The following is an 18,881-nucleotide window of genomic DNA, read 5'->3' on the forward strand; positions in this document are numbered from 1 at the left end:
CAGGCTCTCTGCCTTTATTCCTGATGAAGGGCTTTTGCCCAAAACGTCGATTTTACTGCTCCTCGGATGCTGCCTGAACTGCTGTGCTCTTCCAGCACCACTAATCCAGAATCTGGTTTCCAGCATCTGCAGTCATGGTTTTTACCTAAATTATCCACAGTGTTAGGTGCATCTGTCAGAGGGAAACAGGTCTGGGTGGGTTACTCTTCGGAGGGCCTGTTTCCACACTGTAGGGAATCTAATCTACATAGGAGGTAAGCATTCAGCACATTGAGTTTGCTTTGCCATTTAACATGATCATAGGTGATCACAGTTTGATAATCCTCTGGTCCTAGACTCTCGCACTAGCGGAATGAAACTTTTTGCATCTACCCTGTCAAGTCTCTGAAGAATCTTGCCTGTTTCAATAAAGTTGCCTTTCATTCTTCTATACTCCAACAAGTATGGCCCAATTTACTCAACCTCTCCTCATAAAAATTTCCCTCCAAACTGGTATCAGCCTAATGAACCTTCATTGGATTGCCTCCAAAGCCAACATATCTTTCCTGAAATAAGGGGTCCAAAACAGTGGACAATATTTTAGCTTTCCTGTGGTTTTAGCAAAATCTTCCGAATTTTGCACTCCATTCATTTTGGAATAAAGGTCAATATTCCATTTGACTTCCCAACTACCTGCTGAACTTGGGTGCTAGCTTTTTGTGATTCTCTTGTTTTTTGTTTCCCTTAACTTTACTGAGGACTGAAAACAACCATGTCAAGCTTCCTGACTCTATCTGTGCTAAATTACAAGACAAGACAGAAGTGCTGTGAACTTAATATTTCTGACTGAGGGGGCAAAGCTCAAACAGCAAGGCAAGGTACCGCAGTGATGATGTGAGCTTCCAGGTAGATTTAAGTAAATAACTGGTAAGAAATCAAGTGAACAGTCCCGAGAGGTTATAATCACTGGGTGCATGAAAAGTGCCTTTACAGCAGTGTTGCAATGATAGTTGCCAGTGCTCCCAAAGGTGCAAGTTTCCAGTACTGAAGCGATTTGTAAGTGGTTCAGACATTTGTCATGATGGTACAGAGGGGGTGGCAAATATCCGATGCTAAGATTCTGAACATTGGGAGTGTGCAGTCACTGCCATAGCATCATGCCCTGATTCATGGGTGCCAGGTGTCCAAGCTGCAGGTCCTTAGGAACAAGCAGTGATTGCACAGGGTCAAATTTAGACCACATCTGCGATACTGTGGCAGTTTTGATCTCCTTATTGAAAGAAGAATGTTCTGATTATGGAGAAAGTGCAACAAAGCTTTACCTGATTTCTGGGATGGACAGATTGATGTATGAAAAGAGACTGGATCAGTTAGGACTACATTCACTGGAGTTTAGAAGAATAAGGGGGATCTCAGAGAGACTTAGAAAATTCAACCTGAACTAGACAAGGTAAACACAAGAAAGATGTTCCTGATGGCTAGGGATAATTGTTTTTGAAGAGAAGATACCTATAATCCTTATGACTAAGGGATCAAAGGGTATGGCACAAAGGCAGAGTGCTAATTTGGATAATCAGCCATGATGCTATTGAATGGTGCAAATAAAATAAAAATTGCTGGAGAAACTCAGCAACATCTGTAGACAGAAAGCAGAGTTAACATTTCCAGTCCACTGAACCCAAAACATGAACACTGCTTCCTTTCCACAGATGCTGCCTGACCTACTAAGTTTCTCTAGTAATTTCTGTTTCTGTTTCAGATTTCCAGCATCCACAGTTCTTGGTTTTATTATATTGAATAGTGGAGTAGGCTCACTGGGCCGATTTGTGTACACCTGTTCCTATTTTCTATGATAATAGGCATCTCAGCATGAGAATCTTGAATCGATGTCTGGAGCTCTGTTAGAAAATGCAGCTCGTTGCTCGTGATGCTCGATTCCTCACAAACTTCTCGCTATATCCCATATTGTTTGGTCTACTCCAAGATTTATCCCAGAATGCTTGAACAAGGTTTCAGTGGCACACCTGATTTTGTCACATTCTTGCCTCATGGTCAAATGATGTGGAGTGCAAAGCCAACAGCTATGAGTGTTGATCCAGTTTTGTATCAACACCACTGGGATACAATACAGTAAGCATCTCATGGTTTGATTCCTGTGGGGAGTCCGTGAAATCCTCCCACTGTAATCCAAATGATTGATGACACAAAGTTATAAGGACTGTTTGTTTTCTAGCCTGCCATACAGTGAATGGAATCCTCCTAGTATCTCACACCCTTTGCTAAAAGAGCAAGGTTGTGAAAAACCACACCCAGAAATTTGACAACAGCAGGTGACACACATGAATGAAAGGTGCTGACCTGCCTCATTGTCAAAAGGTGTCCATTTCAAAGCCTACATTGGGCAGCTCTGAGCTTTGGAGAGTGGTGCTCCAGTTTTGTCTCAACACCACTGGGATACAACACAGTAAGCATCTCATCGTGTGTTGGTTCCTGTGGGCAATCGGTGAAACCCTCCTGCCATAATCCAGATGATACACCTGATTGATGAGCGTAAAGTTGGAAGTTTGAGTTCTAGCCTGCCATACAGTGCATGGAATACTCCTCCTGTCTCACACCCTTTTCCAAAAGGGCAAAGTCGGGAAAAACCCCACCCCTGAATTTGTCGACAGCAGGTGACACACAGGAATGAAAAGGGCTACTGGAGTGGCAATCGAAAGATTTTGTGTTAGTTAAGCAGGGACTAAATAAAAGTCACCCGTCTTCCCCCCCCCCAACCCCTCCACGCGGACGCAGAGAGAGGAAGGAAGGAAGGAAGGTGTTTTGTGGCGTCGTTGGACAGAGCCTTCCAAACCAAAAGAGCGAAATCCGACCCACGTCATGTGGAATGAGAGCCGAAGGTAATTAACGGCGCAACCGACAGAGGGATTGAAAGAAAGACAAGACAGAGAAAAGAAAGAAGGAAGGAAAGAGAAAAGGAAAGAAGGAAGGGGCGGTGCACATGTTGCTGGAGAGCTGGAGGGGGCAGCAGTGCGTGAAACCTGCTCCAAGTAGGAAGACGATTAAAACCGAAAGAGAGACAGAAATCAGCCACGAGAACAGCCTTTTTTTAAAAAAATATTTTTTTGTAAATACCTCTCGGGGGCACACCAGAATTTATATTTTTTTTCTTAAGAGAAACGTTTATTTCCTCCTCTCGCTGATCGTGAACGATTTGTAGCCAGCACGTTATAAATATCTGTATGTTGATATCTATTGCCCATTCGGAAAGTTGAAGTTGTTTCAGTGCGTGCGGGCGGGCGGGGGGGAGGGAGAGGGAGCAATGAGGGTGAAAGTCGGCTTCCTCTTGCGGAGTTTGCTGATCATCGGGACTTTCCTGGCGCTGATGGGGCTCTGGTCCAAGCTTCTCTCATCCCAGAACGAGGATAACAACCCCTTCGAGCGGCAGATGGTGAGTCAATCTGGGGCTGTACACATTTATTACGTGTGCGTGTGTGAGTGAGAGAGATGGACCGGGTTGGGGGAAGGGGTTGGCTGCGGAAGAAAACCCCCTCGAGAGGCTCGAGCCGGCGGTCCGTTAACGGTTGGGTTGCCATGGAGACGGGGGCCAGTCGGGTCTCTCTCTCTCTCTCTCTCTGCAGTCAGGCTTACTCGTGCCTCTTGTTTCTTCCCCCCCCTCCCCTAAAAACAAATCTAACGCTTAAACCAGAAACGATCGCTTTATTTTCTTCTTGTTTTCGCTTCGTTTTTGTTTTGAAATGGGGGGGGGTTTCAAAACAAATACCCTACCAAAATAACGGTCAAATTTAGGCCAGATGAACCTGAGGCCTGACTTTCAGGCCCCAGGATGTAGGCTGTGTGACTTGTAAGGTGCGACTCTCCCAAAGTGCTTTCCCCATGAGGTAAGATGTGAGGACGTCTTTAAGGTCTGCTTTGTGATGGTGCATGCTCTGAATCGATTTCCGAATGCCTTTTGCTGTCAGCCCCTTTCCACAACTGCACTGACACTGTTGTGTGGTATCAGCATTTGGATTTCTTTTTTTCTCCCTTCTTTGCAATGAAAAATCCAACGGGTTAATTAAAATTGTTTAACACAGCCACCCACCGTCAGTCTGTGCTTCTTATCTATTGTGTTTTATTTCTTTCAAGCCAATCCAGTAGGACAGTGCCTCACTTCATACAATTCAGGTTGAATGGCCTTTCAATGTGACTAGTAAAGAATAGGTATTGCTTTGAGTCCTTTGTGCAAAACAACTGTAAATCGCTTTCTTTTGCAGTTTTGCCCAAATCATTGTGTTCCTGCTTATGTGCTCAGCTTTAATCTCTTAACCCCTTTCAAATGAAAGTTTCTCCTCTTCCCCCAGCAGAGCACAGTCAGTCTGCCACTATATTTTGCTGTGTGATTCTTTTAAGAGGACTTCACTGATAGGCAGTAGAAGGCACTACAATCTGTTGCATGCTATTAAATTGCAACTTGGCTTTAAGCAATCTGTCTCCTATCCCACTGCTTTGTTGTCATCAGTATTTAAAACAACAGACAGGTTTATTTAGGTGTTCTTTTTCACCTAAGAGTTATTCTTGGATCCACAAATAATCTTTTAGACATATCCCTTTGAGTATAAAAGTTGAGGTTGTACAGAACCTTGGTGAGGCCTCTTTTGAAGTGCTGTGTCCAGTTCTTGTTGCCTTGTTATAGGAAGGATATTATTAAGCTGGAAAGGGTTCAGAAAATATTTACTAGAATTTTACCACGAATGGAGGACTTGAGTTATAAGGAGAGACTGGAACTCTTTTTTTTCACTGGGTCTTAGAAGTTAGGGGCTGATCTTAGGGGTTTATAAAATCATTAGTATAGATAAGGTGAATAGCAGGTATCTTTTCCCTAACTGGGGAATTTCAAGATTAGGGGGCATACTTCTGAGGTGAGAGGAGAAAGACTTAAAAAAGACATGAGGGGCTTTTTGTTTTACACAATGGTTCATGTGTGGAATGAACTGCGAGAGGAAGTGGTGGTACAGTTACAATGTTTAAAAGACATTTGGATAACTATATGAATAGGAAAAGTTTCAAGCGATACCGGCCAAATGGAGCCAGGTGGGACTAATTTAGTTTGGGATTATGGTTAGTGTGGACTGAAGGGTCTATTTCTATGCTGATGACACTATATCAAGTATAAGTTTGTGATATGAATGATGCCAATCTTTCATGATTACCAGGTGAAGTCCTTGGTATGATTAATTTTAAAGAATGTTTGTGCTGTGAGTTATCAGAAAAAAAAGTAACATTTCAGAACATTTGCCATGAGAGATTTTTAAAAGTTTGTATTGTCTGATCAATTCTGTATTTTTAAATATATATAGATATAGAACAAAACATTGGAGATTTGGCATCTGCACCAATTTGATGCAGAATCTTCCTGTCCTGATTCCCTCTTTGAATTTGTTTTTAATAAAGTAAGCGATCAAGACAGGTGGCACACTGCTTGAGTGTGTGAGCTTGTTTGAAGCCCCAGTGACCACCATTTTAATGAGCGCAATGATAGTCTCAACAGGTATGCTGAGCCAGAACAGCAGAAAAGCCAATGTGAATATGCACAAAGGTAACAAAAGGGCAGAGAGCTATTATTAAACTGAGATTGTCCCCATGATGTTGGCATTTACCTTATTGTAAGAAACCATTTGTCCTAATTATAAATAAATCCATATGCAAGGAACTACTTCAAGGCTGGTATTGTGATTTTGGGTTTCAGTTGATTGATAACACTGATCTGCTACTGCTGTAATATATAGATTATCTGTACATGTTAATTGACAGTTTTATTCTTGCATGCAAGTATTTCATAGAATCCCTACAGTGTGGGAGCAGGTCATTTGGTCTGTCAAGTCTACAACACTGAAAAGCATCCCACCCAGACCCACCCCCTTCCATGTTTTTGCACTATGGGAGCAAACCGGTGCACCTGGAAGAATCCCACGCAGACACAAGGAGAATGTACAAATCTGACAGACAGTCGCCCAAGGGTGGAATTGAATCCATGTCCCTAACACTGAGGCAGCAGTGCTAACCTCTGAGCCATCATGCCACCCGTAATTTGTGCCAGTAATTGTTTTTCCCTGTGTTGGCTTTGCTACTGTCAGTCTGCTTGCTGCAAATATATTCGGCATGGTTCTACTTATCCATTCTATTTGTCAGTGTAAATGAGTTTCTGTGTTCATTTATGTAAACCTTTTCCTGCCGATCAAATGATGGGTTCAGACTGATAGTCCGTGACTACCTAGTCAGGTCCACCCGCCCCCAAACAACCCACCCTCCCCTCCTGGCACCTTCCCCTGCCACCACAGGAATTGCAAAACCTGAGCCCACACCTCCCCCCGCTCACCTCCACCCAAGGCCCCAAAGGAGCCTCCACATCATCAAAGTTTCATCTGCACATCCACCAATGTCATTTATTGTATCCGTTGCTCCTGATGCAGTCTCCTTTACATTGGGGAGACTGGACACCTTCTCTCAGAGCGTTTTAGGGAACATCTCCGGGGCATCTGCACCAATCAACCCCATTGCCCTGTGGCCCAACATTTCAATTCCCCCTCCCACTCTGCTGAGCACATGCAGGGTTTAGATCAGAGTGGTATTGGAAAAGCACAGCAGGTCAGGCAGCATCCGAGGAGCAGGAAAATCGACGTTTCGGGCAAAAGCCCTTCAGGAATAAGGAATGAGGACATGCAGGTCCTGGGCCTCGTCAACCACCATTCCCTCACAACCCAACACCTGGAGGAAGAATGCCTCAACTTTCACTTCGGAACACTTCAACCCCAGGGCATCAATGTGGACTTCACCAGTTTCCTCATTTCCCCTCCCCCACCTTACCCCAGTTCCAACCTTCCAGCACAGCACCATCCTTATGACCTGTCCTACCTGCCAATCTTCCTTCCCACCTATCTGCTCCACCCTCCTCTCTGACCTATTCCTACCTGCCAATCTTCCTTCCCACCTATCTGCTCCACCCTCCTCTCTGACCTATTATCTTCATCCCCACCTTCATCCACCCATTGTACTCTTGGCTACCTTCTCCCCAGCCCCCTCCCATTTATCTCTCCACCCCGGAGGCTCCCTGCCTTCATTCCCGATGAAGGGCTTTTGCCTGAAATGTCGATTTTCCTGCTCTCCAATGCTGCCTGACCTGCTGTGCTTTTCCAGCACCATTCTGATCTCCAGCATTTGCAATCCTCAATTTTGTCTGACAGTTTTAATCGTTGCACCTTAAGTAGAAATTGTTTCTTGTTTTATATTTATAGTTTGAATTCATTGTCAGAAAGGAAGTCCAATTAGACTTTATTTTTTCTTTACTGGTAGGAAGTGTAATGATATCTTTTACAGTTTTCAAAACAAATTTCTTTGCAGCTAACTTTCTCACCTGGTACACACGAGGAGAATGTACACGCTTGTGCTTTGGGAAATAAAGCAAAATTGGTTTAGATGGAACCGAAGGGAGGGGAAAAAACACCTTTGCTCTCTGCCAGTTGTGATAGAGAATTTCTTTAAAAATATTCATTCTCTAGTTATGCGCATCACTGACATGGTTGGCATTTATTGCTCTGAGCAGATGTTAATTGTTAATCTCCACCTCCAAGGAAGGATTTGTTTTTTGAAAAAAAAAGACCATGTTAGATTAGATTACTTAGTGTGGAAACAGGCCCTTCGGCCCAATAAGTCCACACCGATCCGCCACCCACCCAGACCCATTCCCCTACATTTACCCCTTCACCTAACACTACGGGCAATTTAGCATGGCCAATTCACCTAACCTGCACATTTTTGGACTGTGGGAGGAAACCGGAACACCTGGAGGAAACCCACGCAGACATAGGGAGAATGTGCAAACTCCGCACAGTCACCTGAGGCGGGAATTGAACCCGGGTCTCTGGCACAGTGAGGCAGCAGTGCTAACCACTGTGCCACCGTGCTGCCCATGTTGATGTGAGACTCTGTTCATAGTGGTTTCCTTCATCCCCTAAGGGGTGCCAGTGAATCATTTGGTCTTTTGCAACAATCTGACAACTTCATGCTCGTTTTTACTCATAAGCTTTTCCCTGATTATACAAAAACTGAACTTAAATTTTCATGTATTACTAACCCAGGACAATGATTATGCTGCTTGAAATTACATTAAATTGCGCAACTGGATTACAAGTAATTTTGCTTTTGGAATTTGTTTCAGTTTTAGCTCGCAGTGCATTAGTAATTTTGAATGCATGGGTTGGAAGGCTTTTGTAATTTATCTTTGGAATGTGCAGAGAAGCATACCATGGATTGTGTGAAGTCTTCACTGACTAGTTGTTGAAAATGGAATGTTTCAGTAGTGCATTACACTAACTTAATACCTGTAGACCTTTTTTGAAGTGTTTATATTTACATATTTCTGCCGTATGTGCAGCATATTAAATCTGTCCACGGCAGATAAATAAATAATCTTTTTCTATTCAAACAGTTTACTGGTTTATTAAAATAAACTTCAGGGAAGCTTCTATCAAGTCAAACACTGCGATGAGTAAAACTGGTTAAAAATCATTTCCAGTCATTTCAATTTGGAAGCCATCAACTTGATTTCTGACTCAACAGTATATACATCATATAGGAAAGATACAGAACTTGACAAAAGCTTTGTGGCTAATTTAACACTTTAGAAGTGTGATCACTATTTTTATAAGCACGTGATGCCAAATTGCACACAGTATTGAAATAAACAATCAGTTAATCTATTTTTCTCCCTAATTGACGATAAATGTTGACTGGGACATGAGAATTCCTCTGCTTTTCAAAATAGTAACATGGGGTCTTCTGTCTCAGTTGAATTCTTTACTTGGAGGGTGACATTGCGAACAGTACAGGAGTCCTTTAGTGAATTATAGTTTTTTAATATTTAGTCATTTGTATGTGAGCAGTAATTTCATGGGAAGGAGGGAGGGTGTGTTAATTAAACTCTGATTCACCTATGACATAGTTGAAAGGTTTCCATAATGGAATGAATAATGAAATGTGTTTTTTTTTGTTGATCTTTTAATGTTGAGTTGTATAACTAAAAATGTTGAAGTAAAGATGTTTTGAGATTTCCTGTATCTGTTACTGATGAGAAAGGACTATTTGGTCTATGTATAACTATGTTGAAGGCCTAAAGGTAACTTGTCAGTCAGTCATTCTTGCATACAAACATAAATGATTAGCAGGAGTAGGCCATTCAATACGATCATAACTTTTTGAATTGAATGCCACATCCAAATTCCTGCCTACCCCAATTAACTTTTTTAACTTCCTTATGCAGTTTTCATAACTTACGATCTTTGTGTCATCAGCAAGTTGGCAACCACACCTTCGGATCCATCATTTGGGAATTTTCTAATCGAACCAGTTTAGAGATATTATGACACACCTCCAGAACTGGTGGACTTGAATCCAGGCCTCCTGCATCAGAGGCAGGGGCATTACCACAGTGCCACAAGCACCCTCCTCCCTTCATCTAAGTCATTTAAATTCTAACCATGAGATCCCAGTACCATTCCCTGTAGCAGTCACTTGTTACATCTTGTCAACATGAAAAAGACCAACCCACCTTCTAACGACCCCTTCTTCCACCTCCAGCCACCGTTCCTAACCTCCTACCCTCTCTTGACCGCTTCATCTCAAACTGCCTCTGTGACATCAAAAGCTTGTTCTCTCCACCCTTTTCACTTAATCTACCCTCTCCCTGTCAGAAAGCGCAGCCCTCCACTCCCTACACTCAATCTCAACCTCACTATTAAAGGGTTGTTGTAACAGGACACTGATAAAATGCAGAGCTGGGCTGATAAGTGGCAGATGGAGTTCAACCTGGAAAAGTGTGAAGTGACTCATTTTGGAAGGTTGAATTTGAATGCAGATTACAGGGTTAAAGGCAGCATTCTGGACAGTGTGGAAGAACAGTGGGATCTTGGTGTCCACATCCATAGATCCCTCAAAGTTGCCACCCAAGTTGATAGGGTTGTTAAGAAGACATTATAGTGTGTTGACTTTCATTAGCAGGGGGATTGAGTTGAGGAGCTGTGAGGTTATGCTGCAGCTCTAAAACCCTGGTTCGACCACACTTGGAATATTGGGTTCGGTTCTGGTAGTCTCATTACAGGAAGCTTTAGAGAGGGTGCAGAGGAGATTTACCAGGGTGCTACCTGGACTGGAGGGCATATCTTAGGTTGAGGCAGCTAGGGCTTTTCTCATTGGAGCAAGGAAGGATGGTGGATGACTTGATAAAGGTAGACAAGATGATGAGAGGCATAGGGATAGAGGGGATGGCCAGAGACCTTTTTCCTCAAGCGGAAATGGCTGTCACAAAGGGCATAATTTTAAGGTGATTGGAGAAAGGTTTAGGGGAGATGTCAGAGGTGGGTTCTTTACACAGAGTGGTGGGTGCTTGGAATGTGCTGGCAGCAGTGGTGGTAGAGTCAGATACATTAGGGCCATTTACATGACTCTTGGATAGGCACATGGATGATAGTAGAACTGAGGGCATGGAGACTAGCTTGACCTTAAAGTAGGATAAAAGGTCAGTACAACATAGAACAGTACAGGCCCTTCGGCCCTCTGTTCTAAACCTGCCAATGGGGGGGGAGGGGGGGCTGCTGGTGCAGTGGTAATATGATGAACTGACCTCTACATCACTGAGGCCAGATGCCAACTTTCTGCCACTTCCTACCATCCCCTCGATTATGACCCCATCTCATTTCAGCAAGCCATCATCTCCCAGACCATCACTTTGGGAGATCTCCTGTCCAAAGCATCCAACCTGATAGAAACTGGTTATGCTGGGTTGGGGAACTAGTTCCTACCTAAAATCACATACACCTGAATGCCCCAGTCAGCCCATTTGTCTCTGATTGACCTGTCCTGCTGAGCTCCTCTCCTTCTACCTTGACTTCATTTTTTCCCCGTCGGTCCAGGAACACCCTACCTACATGTGTGACACAACCCAAGCCCTCTGCCTCTTCCAAAAAATTCAATTCCCTGGTCCCCAATAGCTGTTCTTCACCATGGATGTTCAGACCCTTTACACTGACACAGAGGGTCTAAAAGCTCTATGCTTCTTCCTGTCTTGTAGGCTCAACCAGTTCCCCTCAACTGATACTCTTATTTGCTTGGCAGAACTGGTCTCACCCTCAACACTTTGATTCCTCCCACTTCCTACAAACCAAAGGGGTGGCCACGGGTACTGGAATGGGCCTGAGTTGTGTCAACCTATTTATAGAATTCGTGGAACAATCTCTTTTCCACAATCACACTGACACCATCCCTCACCTCTTTCTCTGCTATACCGATGACTGCATCAGTGCTGCCTCATGCTCCCGCGAGGAGCTTGAACAGTTCATCAACTTCACCAACAGCTTCCACCCTGCCCTCAAATTCACCTGGACCATTTTCGACACCTCTCTCCCCTTGCTAGACCCCTCTATATCCATCTCAGGAAAGTGACTCACCACTGACATCTGTTATAAGCCCATTGGCCCCTGCAACCACCTTGACCACCCTCCTGTAAAAATGCTATCCCATACTCACTTCCTCTGCATCTGGCACATCTGCTCCCAGGATGAGGTATTCTACTTTAGGACGTCCCAGATTTCCTCCAACTTTAGGGACCATAGTTTCCCCTCCTTGGTAATTAAGGATGCTCTCAACTGCATCTTCTCCATTTCCCGCACTTATGCCCTTAAATCCTGTCCCCCCCAACAACAATAAGGATAGCGTCTCCTTAGTCCTCACGTACCACCCCATCAACCTCTGAATCTAACACATCATCCTGTGACATTTCCACAACTTCTAATCAGATCCCAGCACGAAAAATATTTTTTTTCTCCACCCCGTCTGCTTTTCGCAGGGGCCGTTCATTCTGTGACTCCACTGTCAACTCCACATTTCCCAGCAACTTCTCCACCATATCCGGTATCTTTCCTTGCAACCACAAGACGAGCAACACTTGCCCCTAAACCTTCCCTCTCACCTCTGTCCAAGGCCCAGAACAATCCTTCCAGATCTGGTGGAGGTTCACCTGCACTTCATCCAACCTGAACTAGTATATCCATAGCTCCTGATGTGGTCCCCTCTATATTGGGGAGACCAAACGCTGACTCGGGGATAGGTTTGCGAAGCATCAGCGCTCTACATGCATCAACCAACCTGGCCTTCCGGTTGCCATGTGTTTTAACCCCCACTACCCTGGCGACATGTCCATCCTTAGCCTCCTCTACTGTCAAAGTGAAGTCAAACAGAAACTGGAGGAATAACAACTGACATTTCATCTGGGGAGCTGATAGCCCAATGGCCTCAATATTGACTTCACAGCTTCAAAATCCCTTCACCCTAGCCTTATCTCATATCCTACCCTCGCCTCCCTGACCTGACCTAACCTGTCCATCTTCCTACCCTCCTATCCGCTCCACCCTTCCCACGGATCAATCACCATAACCACCGACCTGCATCCACTTATTACCATTACACCAACCTTTTCCCCAGCTTCATTCTGGGGCTGTCCTCCCCCCTCCCAATCCTGACAAAGGTTTTGGCCCAAATTTTTGACTTTCCTGTCCCTCGGATGCTGTCTGACCTGCTGTGCTTTTCCAGCTTCACATCTATAGACCATTGATATCTAAGCTCTTTCCATTGGCCAGCCAATCTTTTTCTCCATGTCAATATGCTATCCTTGCAACATGAGCTTTTATTTTTCCCAATAACGTTGCGACACCACATCAAATATCTTGTGGAAATCTAACTACAGTAAATGCACTAGTTCTTCTTTCTCCATAGCATGTATTACCTCAAAGCAAATTCCAGCAGATTGGACAAACCATATTTATCACTGCTTTCCACAATCAAGCTGCCCTAATAATTACTGAACATTGCCTGTTGTCTTCCAGTATTGACCAATGCTTGCAATACATCTGACTGTAAAGATTTAGGATCCAAAGATGATAGTTTCCTCCCCCTACCTACACTGTGCATTACGAATATTGTGAATCCTGTTCTACTTCAAATTGCAAAAAAAGCTGTAACTTGCTTCGGGTTATTCACCTTGAACTTGGACTTTCCTTATTTGTGTTACTCCACTCCATGCCACCTACAGTTGCGAAACGTCTTTTATTGAGAAGGAAGAAGCAGTGTGAAAATTTCAGTGAGCAGTCATTCTGTACACGTGGCTAAGAAAAGGCTTGGTAACATTAGCATTTCAGATAGGGTAATAGCAGTACAATGCTGTAATTACAGCTGCAACAAAGGCGATTACAGGATATCTCTGAAAAAGTATTAAAACTTAACACCAATACAATTAAGAAGGAACAGTAAAATTGAATATCCATGTTACAGTTGTCCTTAAAAACAAAAAAACAATTTATTGACCTTGTTTGGGCATGTAGTAATACGAGTATTAAATTCATAGACTTGCAACTTGAGTGAAACCTAATGTTATCAAATAACATATACCAAATTAAATGATTAACAATCTGACAGTTTCATGGCCACTAGTACTAATAATCAATAGGCTAAATAAGGAAAATTAAAAGTGCTTAGTGTTATTACTGTTAAAGAAGCACCTGTCAAGCAAGATGCTTATTTGGTATTTATTACTAGTTGACAGTGGTACTGTAAACCTTAATAATTTGTTTACCATTTGTAATGTAAGGGGCTTGAATCTAAGTGAAATTTAAACAACTGCTTCTCTCAATTAGAAAATATGCTGCTTTCTCTCAGCAACAAATTGTCTGGTTTGGGATTTTAGGAATATCCATGTTTTAATTGCAAAATATTTCTGCGGTCTTGGTATTTTTCTGCAGTTTTCTTTGCAAAGAGGCTGGCTGGGATCAGTTTTTTAAGGTCAGAAAAGCAATCACCATGTTTAGCTAGAACTGCATATAAATTACTAAGCGATTTCAAAGTTGCCTGGTTCCTTTGTTTATTGTTTCAATTTGTTGGCACAAACGACTTCTATTTATGATACTTGAAAATAAGAAAGGGCACCAGTTACACATTGGTAATGCCCCTCCATCTGGGTCAGAAGATTCCGATTCAAGTCCCACCTTCCTGGCAAGGTATTGCCATTGATATAGGATTGACTGACTGGCAGAAGACAGAGAGAGGGGATAAAGTGGTCTTTTTCGTGATGGCAGTTGGTGACTAGTGGAGGTCTGCATGGGCCAGAGTTGGGACCACAACTACTCACGTTACATATTAACGATCTGGTCAAAGGAACTAAGGTATTGTTGCTAAGGTTACAGATGGCAAAAAGATAGGTGCAGAGATTGTATTGAAGCTGCTGAAAGACTTGGACAGGTTAGGAGAGCGGGCAAAGAAGTGGCAGTTGGAATACAATCTGGGATAATACAAGGTTATGCACTTTGGAAGGAAGAATAGAGGCTTAGACTTATGTAAATGGGCAAAGGCACAAAGAGACTTGGACGTCTAAATTCAGGATTCTTTTAAGGTTGACAAGCAGGTTCTGTTGGCATTTAGGAAGGCAATGCGATGTTCGCATTCATTTCAAGAGAACTAGAATACAAGAACAAAGATATACTGCTGAGGCTGTATAAGGGTGTGTCAGAACACATTTGGAATATTGTGAGCAGTGTTTTGAGCCACACATCTAAGGAAGAATGAGCTGACTGTGAAAGGGGTCCAGAGGAAGCTTAGAAGAATGATCCCGGAAATGAGGGCATGTCTTATGAGCAGTTGAGGGCTCTAGGTCAGTACTCTGGGGTTTAGAAAGATCGGTGGATCCGATTAAAACTTTTAGAATACGGAGGCCTGGATAGGTTGGACATGGAGAAGATAGGAGAGACTAGGACCTGAGGGCACAGCCTTAGAGTGAAGTGGCGACCCTTCGGAAGTGAGATAAGGAGGCAATTTCTTCACCCAGAGAGTGGTTAATCTGTGGAAAGCATTGTTGCAGAAGGCTGTGGAGAGCAAGCCATTGAGAGTATTTAAGATAGGTTTGTGATTAGTAAAGGGATTGAAGATTCTGGGAGAAGGCAGGAGAATGAGATTGAGAAACATATCAGCCCAAATACTTTTGGTCTTCCTCAGAGGTGCGTTGCGCATTCCAAACAGGTTAATTTTAAAAACTACATGGAAATAATCTTGAAGAATTTTGAAAACCTATTCAACCATTGACCTATATAATTTGCAGCTTTCTATTGAGGGAGTCGCATCAACACCATTGTCACCATTTGGTTGCACCCTATCTTGGATCGAACCTCAACCCTGAGCTTCTGATCTCAAATGATTTTCCAACAAAAGGCCACCTCTTTCTTTGTCTGAATGTTGCCCATGTTAGTGCTTCTACCAAAAGTCTCAATTCTTTAATCACTTTCAAACTGGATTGTTTTGCTCAAATGGCATCACTTCATTTTCTGAAAATTACAGCTTATGCAAGATTCTGCTGCATCTACCCTATCTTAGATCGACAAGCAGGAGGCTGGAAGAACACAGAGCATGAGGAGGTGAAGTCCTGATGAAGCGTTACACCCGAAACGGTGACTTCTCCACCTCCTGATGCTGCCTGGCATGCTGTGGTTTTCTGGCCTCCTGCTTGTCTGCTTCAGATTCCAGCATCGGCAATTTGTTTTTGGCATCTACCCTATCCAGCATAATATTCTGCTCATTGATAACATCTTTACTTATCCATTTGTTTCTGATTCTCCAACATGTTGAACTTAAAATCCTCAATCTTCTGTTTAAATCAGATGCCACCCTTTGGAGATATTAAAACAAAGCTCTGTCTGTACTTTCAGAGGAAGTAAACATTCCGCAGCAATACTTGAAGAGCAGGGTCATTTTATCAGTATCCTGACTAACATTTATACCTAACCCTGGCTAAAGAGAGTAGAATCTAAGGATCATAGCTGAGGATACAGGGTTGTTAGGATTGATAAGAGGGATTTATTCATTCAGAAATTGTGAATTCTATCCTGGAAGATCATCGCTGCTCAGTCAATTAGTTTATTCAATATAGATATTTTGTTTTTGAGGGGGTACAGTCATAATCAAGGGCAGGAAATAAGTTGATTTGACAAAAATGTGATTTTACTGAATAACAGTAGGTTTGAGATCTAGCACATTTTATTTTACTGTTCTTATCATCAAAACAGCGTATCCATATCATGTTGTAAGCAGGGCTTTTCTGTGCAAAGATTGCCTATTGCTTTTCCGACATCATATGTTATAGAGTCCTAGAGATGGACAACATGGAAACAGACCCTTCGGTCCAACTGGTCCATGCCGACCAGATATTCAACCCAATCTAGTCCCATTTACCAACACTTGACCCATATCTGTCTAAACCCTTCCTATTCATATATCCATCCAGATGCCTTTTAAATGTTGCAATTCTACCAGCATCCACCACTTCCTCTGGCAGCTCATTCCATTCACGTACCACCCTCTGCGTGAAAACATTGCCCCTTAGGTCTCTTTTATACCTTTTTTCCCCCCTCACCTAAACCTATGCCCTCTAGTTCTGGACTCCCCCCAACCCAGGGAAGAGACTTTGTCTATTTATCCTATTCATGCCCCTGTTTGTACTGTAAAAGTACTTAATTAGTTGTAAAATATTTTGGGACATCCTGAGATTGAGAAAGGTGCCGTATAAATGCAAGTGCTTTTGTTGTTTTAAAATTCACCTCTAACCTATCATTTGAATCACTCCTAATATTTCCTTTTACTTTGGTGTGTATTTTTATCAGTTGATACCTCCTTGAAAAACAGTGTAACATTTCTCTGTCAGCAGTGCTATTTAAAATCAAGTTGATGTGTGATTGTTTCTGAGCGCTGTCTCCTACTGTCAAGAAGCATAATTTTAATTCATTTGTGGGATAAGGGTATCCTTCCCTAAAGGGAATGTGGTGGGTTTTTCCAACAAATGACAATGGATTCATGGTATCACTCTTAATTTCATATTTTTATTGATTTCAAATTGCACCGTCTACCATGGTGGATTCAAACCTAGGTCCTCAGAACATTTATACCATAGGTGTCTGGATAACAGTCCAGGGATAATACCACTAGGTTATCAACTCCCACTGTTTCTCAGTGGGGTGACCTTTGCTAAATCTTCAAGTACATGTTTATGTACTTGAATAGCTGAGATGTCTTGCCTTTAAATCTTTTATTGAACCTATATTTTCCTCCTCAAAATACATTATCTCAGGATTTGCTGCAGTAAATTTGTATTTGCCATTTGTCTACCAGTTCCACTAACTTTTGTCCTCATGAAGTGTAATTTGACAAATTAACTCCTGTGTGTCTTCAGAAATTTCAAATCATGCTTTTTATGACTCTGTTTAAATTTGATGTGTTGTGTGGGCTTAAAAATGTTCTGTGGGTAAATAATTTCTAAACCTCGGTCAGTTCTACAGTTCTATGTAACTCTAAACTTTTTTTCACTTCTGTATCCACTAGTTGTTGTTCCATGCTATTATTTTCCTTTGATCAAACCTGGAGATAAGTGTTAAAGGTCATTAAATTGAAATACGCTCTGTTCCTTTCCTCATTGGTGCTGCCTATTCCTGCATTTCTGTTTAGTTTCAGATTTCCCCACTATAGTTTTTTGTTGTTGTTCCCATTCTGTCACTAATGGTGCTAGAATTCTGGGGCAGAAATTTCAATTGCTAAATTAAACAACCAAGGGAAAGGAAAACACTTTTAGATCAACCCTACATTTATTAATTTGATTCTGCAATTTTATTTTGTGCAAGGTTCACTTGAATGTATTGGAGCTCCATTTGTGTGAGTGTGAGACTTTCTTCATCTGAATCTCTTCTACTTGCACAATTGTCTAATTATTCTAATAATTTGATTGCTTAGCAAAGTAGGAGTAGCATGTTTTTCAGGTGCAATCCATGGTTCACTCTTTGTAATAAATATTTTATTAAGCAAGAACTAGTAAAGAGATTCATTTCCTGCAGTTTCTCTACAAATTGAGTTACCAAAATCTCCAGCTCATTTTGCAAATATTATGAGGTGCTTATTCTTGCTGTTTGCAGACTCAACTGTTCTCAAACCTTGGAAAACCTTCAATTGGCAAATTCATATCAATGGGGAATCTGTTATGAGTAGTTAATTTTACTGCAGTTAGCTGCTCCTACATCTATTGCAATTCATTACGTTTTGTTCCGGTTATGCACCTCAAGTCAAGGACTGGATGATAGCACATATTTGCATTAAACTGTACAATGTCAACACAATTTGTGAAATCTGTCCCAACCCTTTGCTGGCTTTAACTCCCTTTCCTCTCCCAAGATAAGCCTTCCCCAAGCGTTATTAACAAATCCATCAGTTATTGTATTAGTGCTATTTGCCAACATGTACTTACCAGAATGGAAGAACTGAATGCTGGAAAACACATATGCTGTTGATATCAAGGAAAATACTATTCATTCATGGAATTTGGGTACCACTGGCTATATTTGTGCATCCCTACTTGTCCTTGCAAAGGTGATGGTGAGTTGCCACCTTAAGCCACTTTAGTCCACATAAAGGGGGCTAACACCTTCAACACATTGTCTAGCTATCACCATTGTTAACAGCTAACCCGAGAATGCAACTTTTAAAAAAAAGGGTTTTGTGATTTACACATGAAAGAAGTGAAACTATCACTGTATTCTAACAGATGAAAGGCTTAACAGACAATCAATTCTTCAATGTATAATTACAGTTACATCACACTGCAAATTTTTGCTATAAACTCTGTGTTCCAATCGAGTCCTCCACATCACCTGATGAAGGAGCGTCGCTCCGAAAGCTAGTATGCTTCCAATTAAACCTGTTGGACTATAACCTGGTGTTGTGTGATTTTTAACTTTGTACACCCCAGTCCAACACCAGCATCTCCAAATCAT

The 18,881-nt window shown here is 42.2% G+C and overlaps 1 protein-coding gene across 2 annotated transcripts in view; it reads left to right on the plus strand.

Moving 5' to 3' along the window:
* Positions 1–2,389: 2,389 nt before the first annotated feature.
* The window catches only part of galnt7 (UDP-N-acetyl-alpha-D-galactosamine: polypeptide N-acetylgalactosaminyltransferase 7), a 160,241-nt gene continuing 143,749 nt past the window's right edge, over positions 2,390–18,881 (plus strand). The window contains exon 1 of one of the 2 annotated variants that reach the window (XM_043704437.1): positions 2,390–3,427. In XM_043704437.1, coding sequence (XP_043560372.1) covers positions 3,299–3,427 — 129 coding nt within the window. In that variant the 5' untranslated portion in view covers positions 2,390–3,298. The remainder of the gene's footprint in view (positions 3,428–18,881) is intronic. The other variant, XM_043704430.1, reaches the window with a different exon arrangement.

The sequence above is a fragment of the Chiloscyllium plagiosum genome, chromosome 2 (genome assembly GCF_004010195.1).
Source record: "Chiloscyllium plagiosum isolate BGI_BamShark_2017 chromosome 2, ASM401019v2, whole genome shotgun sequence".
NCBI lineage: Eukaryota > Metazoa > Chordata > Chondrichthyes > Orectolobiformes > Hemiscylliidae > Chiloscyllium > Chiloscyllium plagiosum.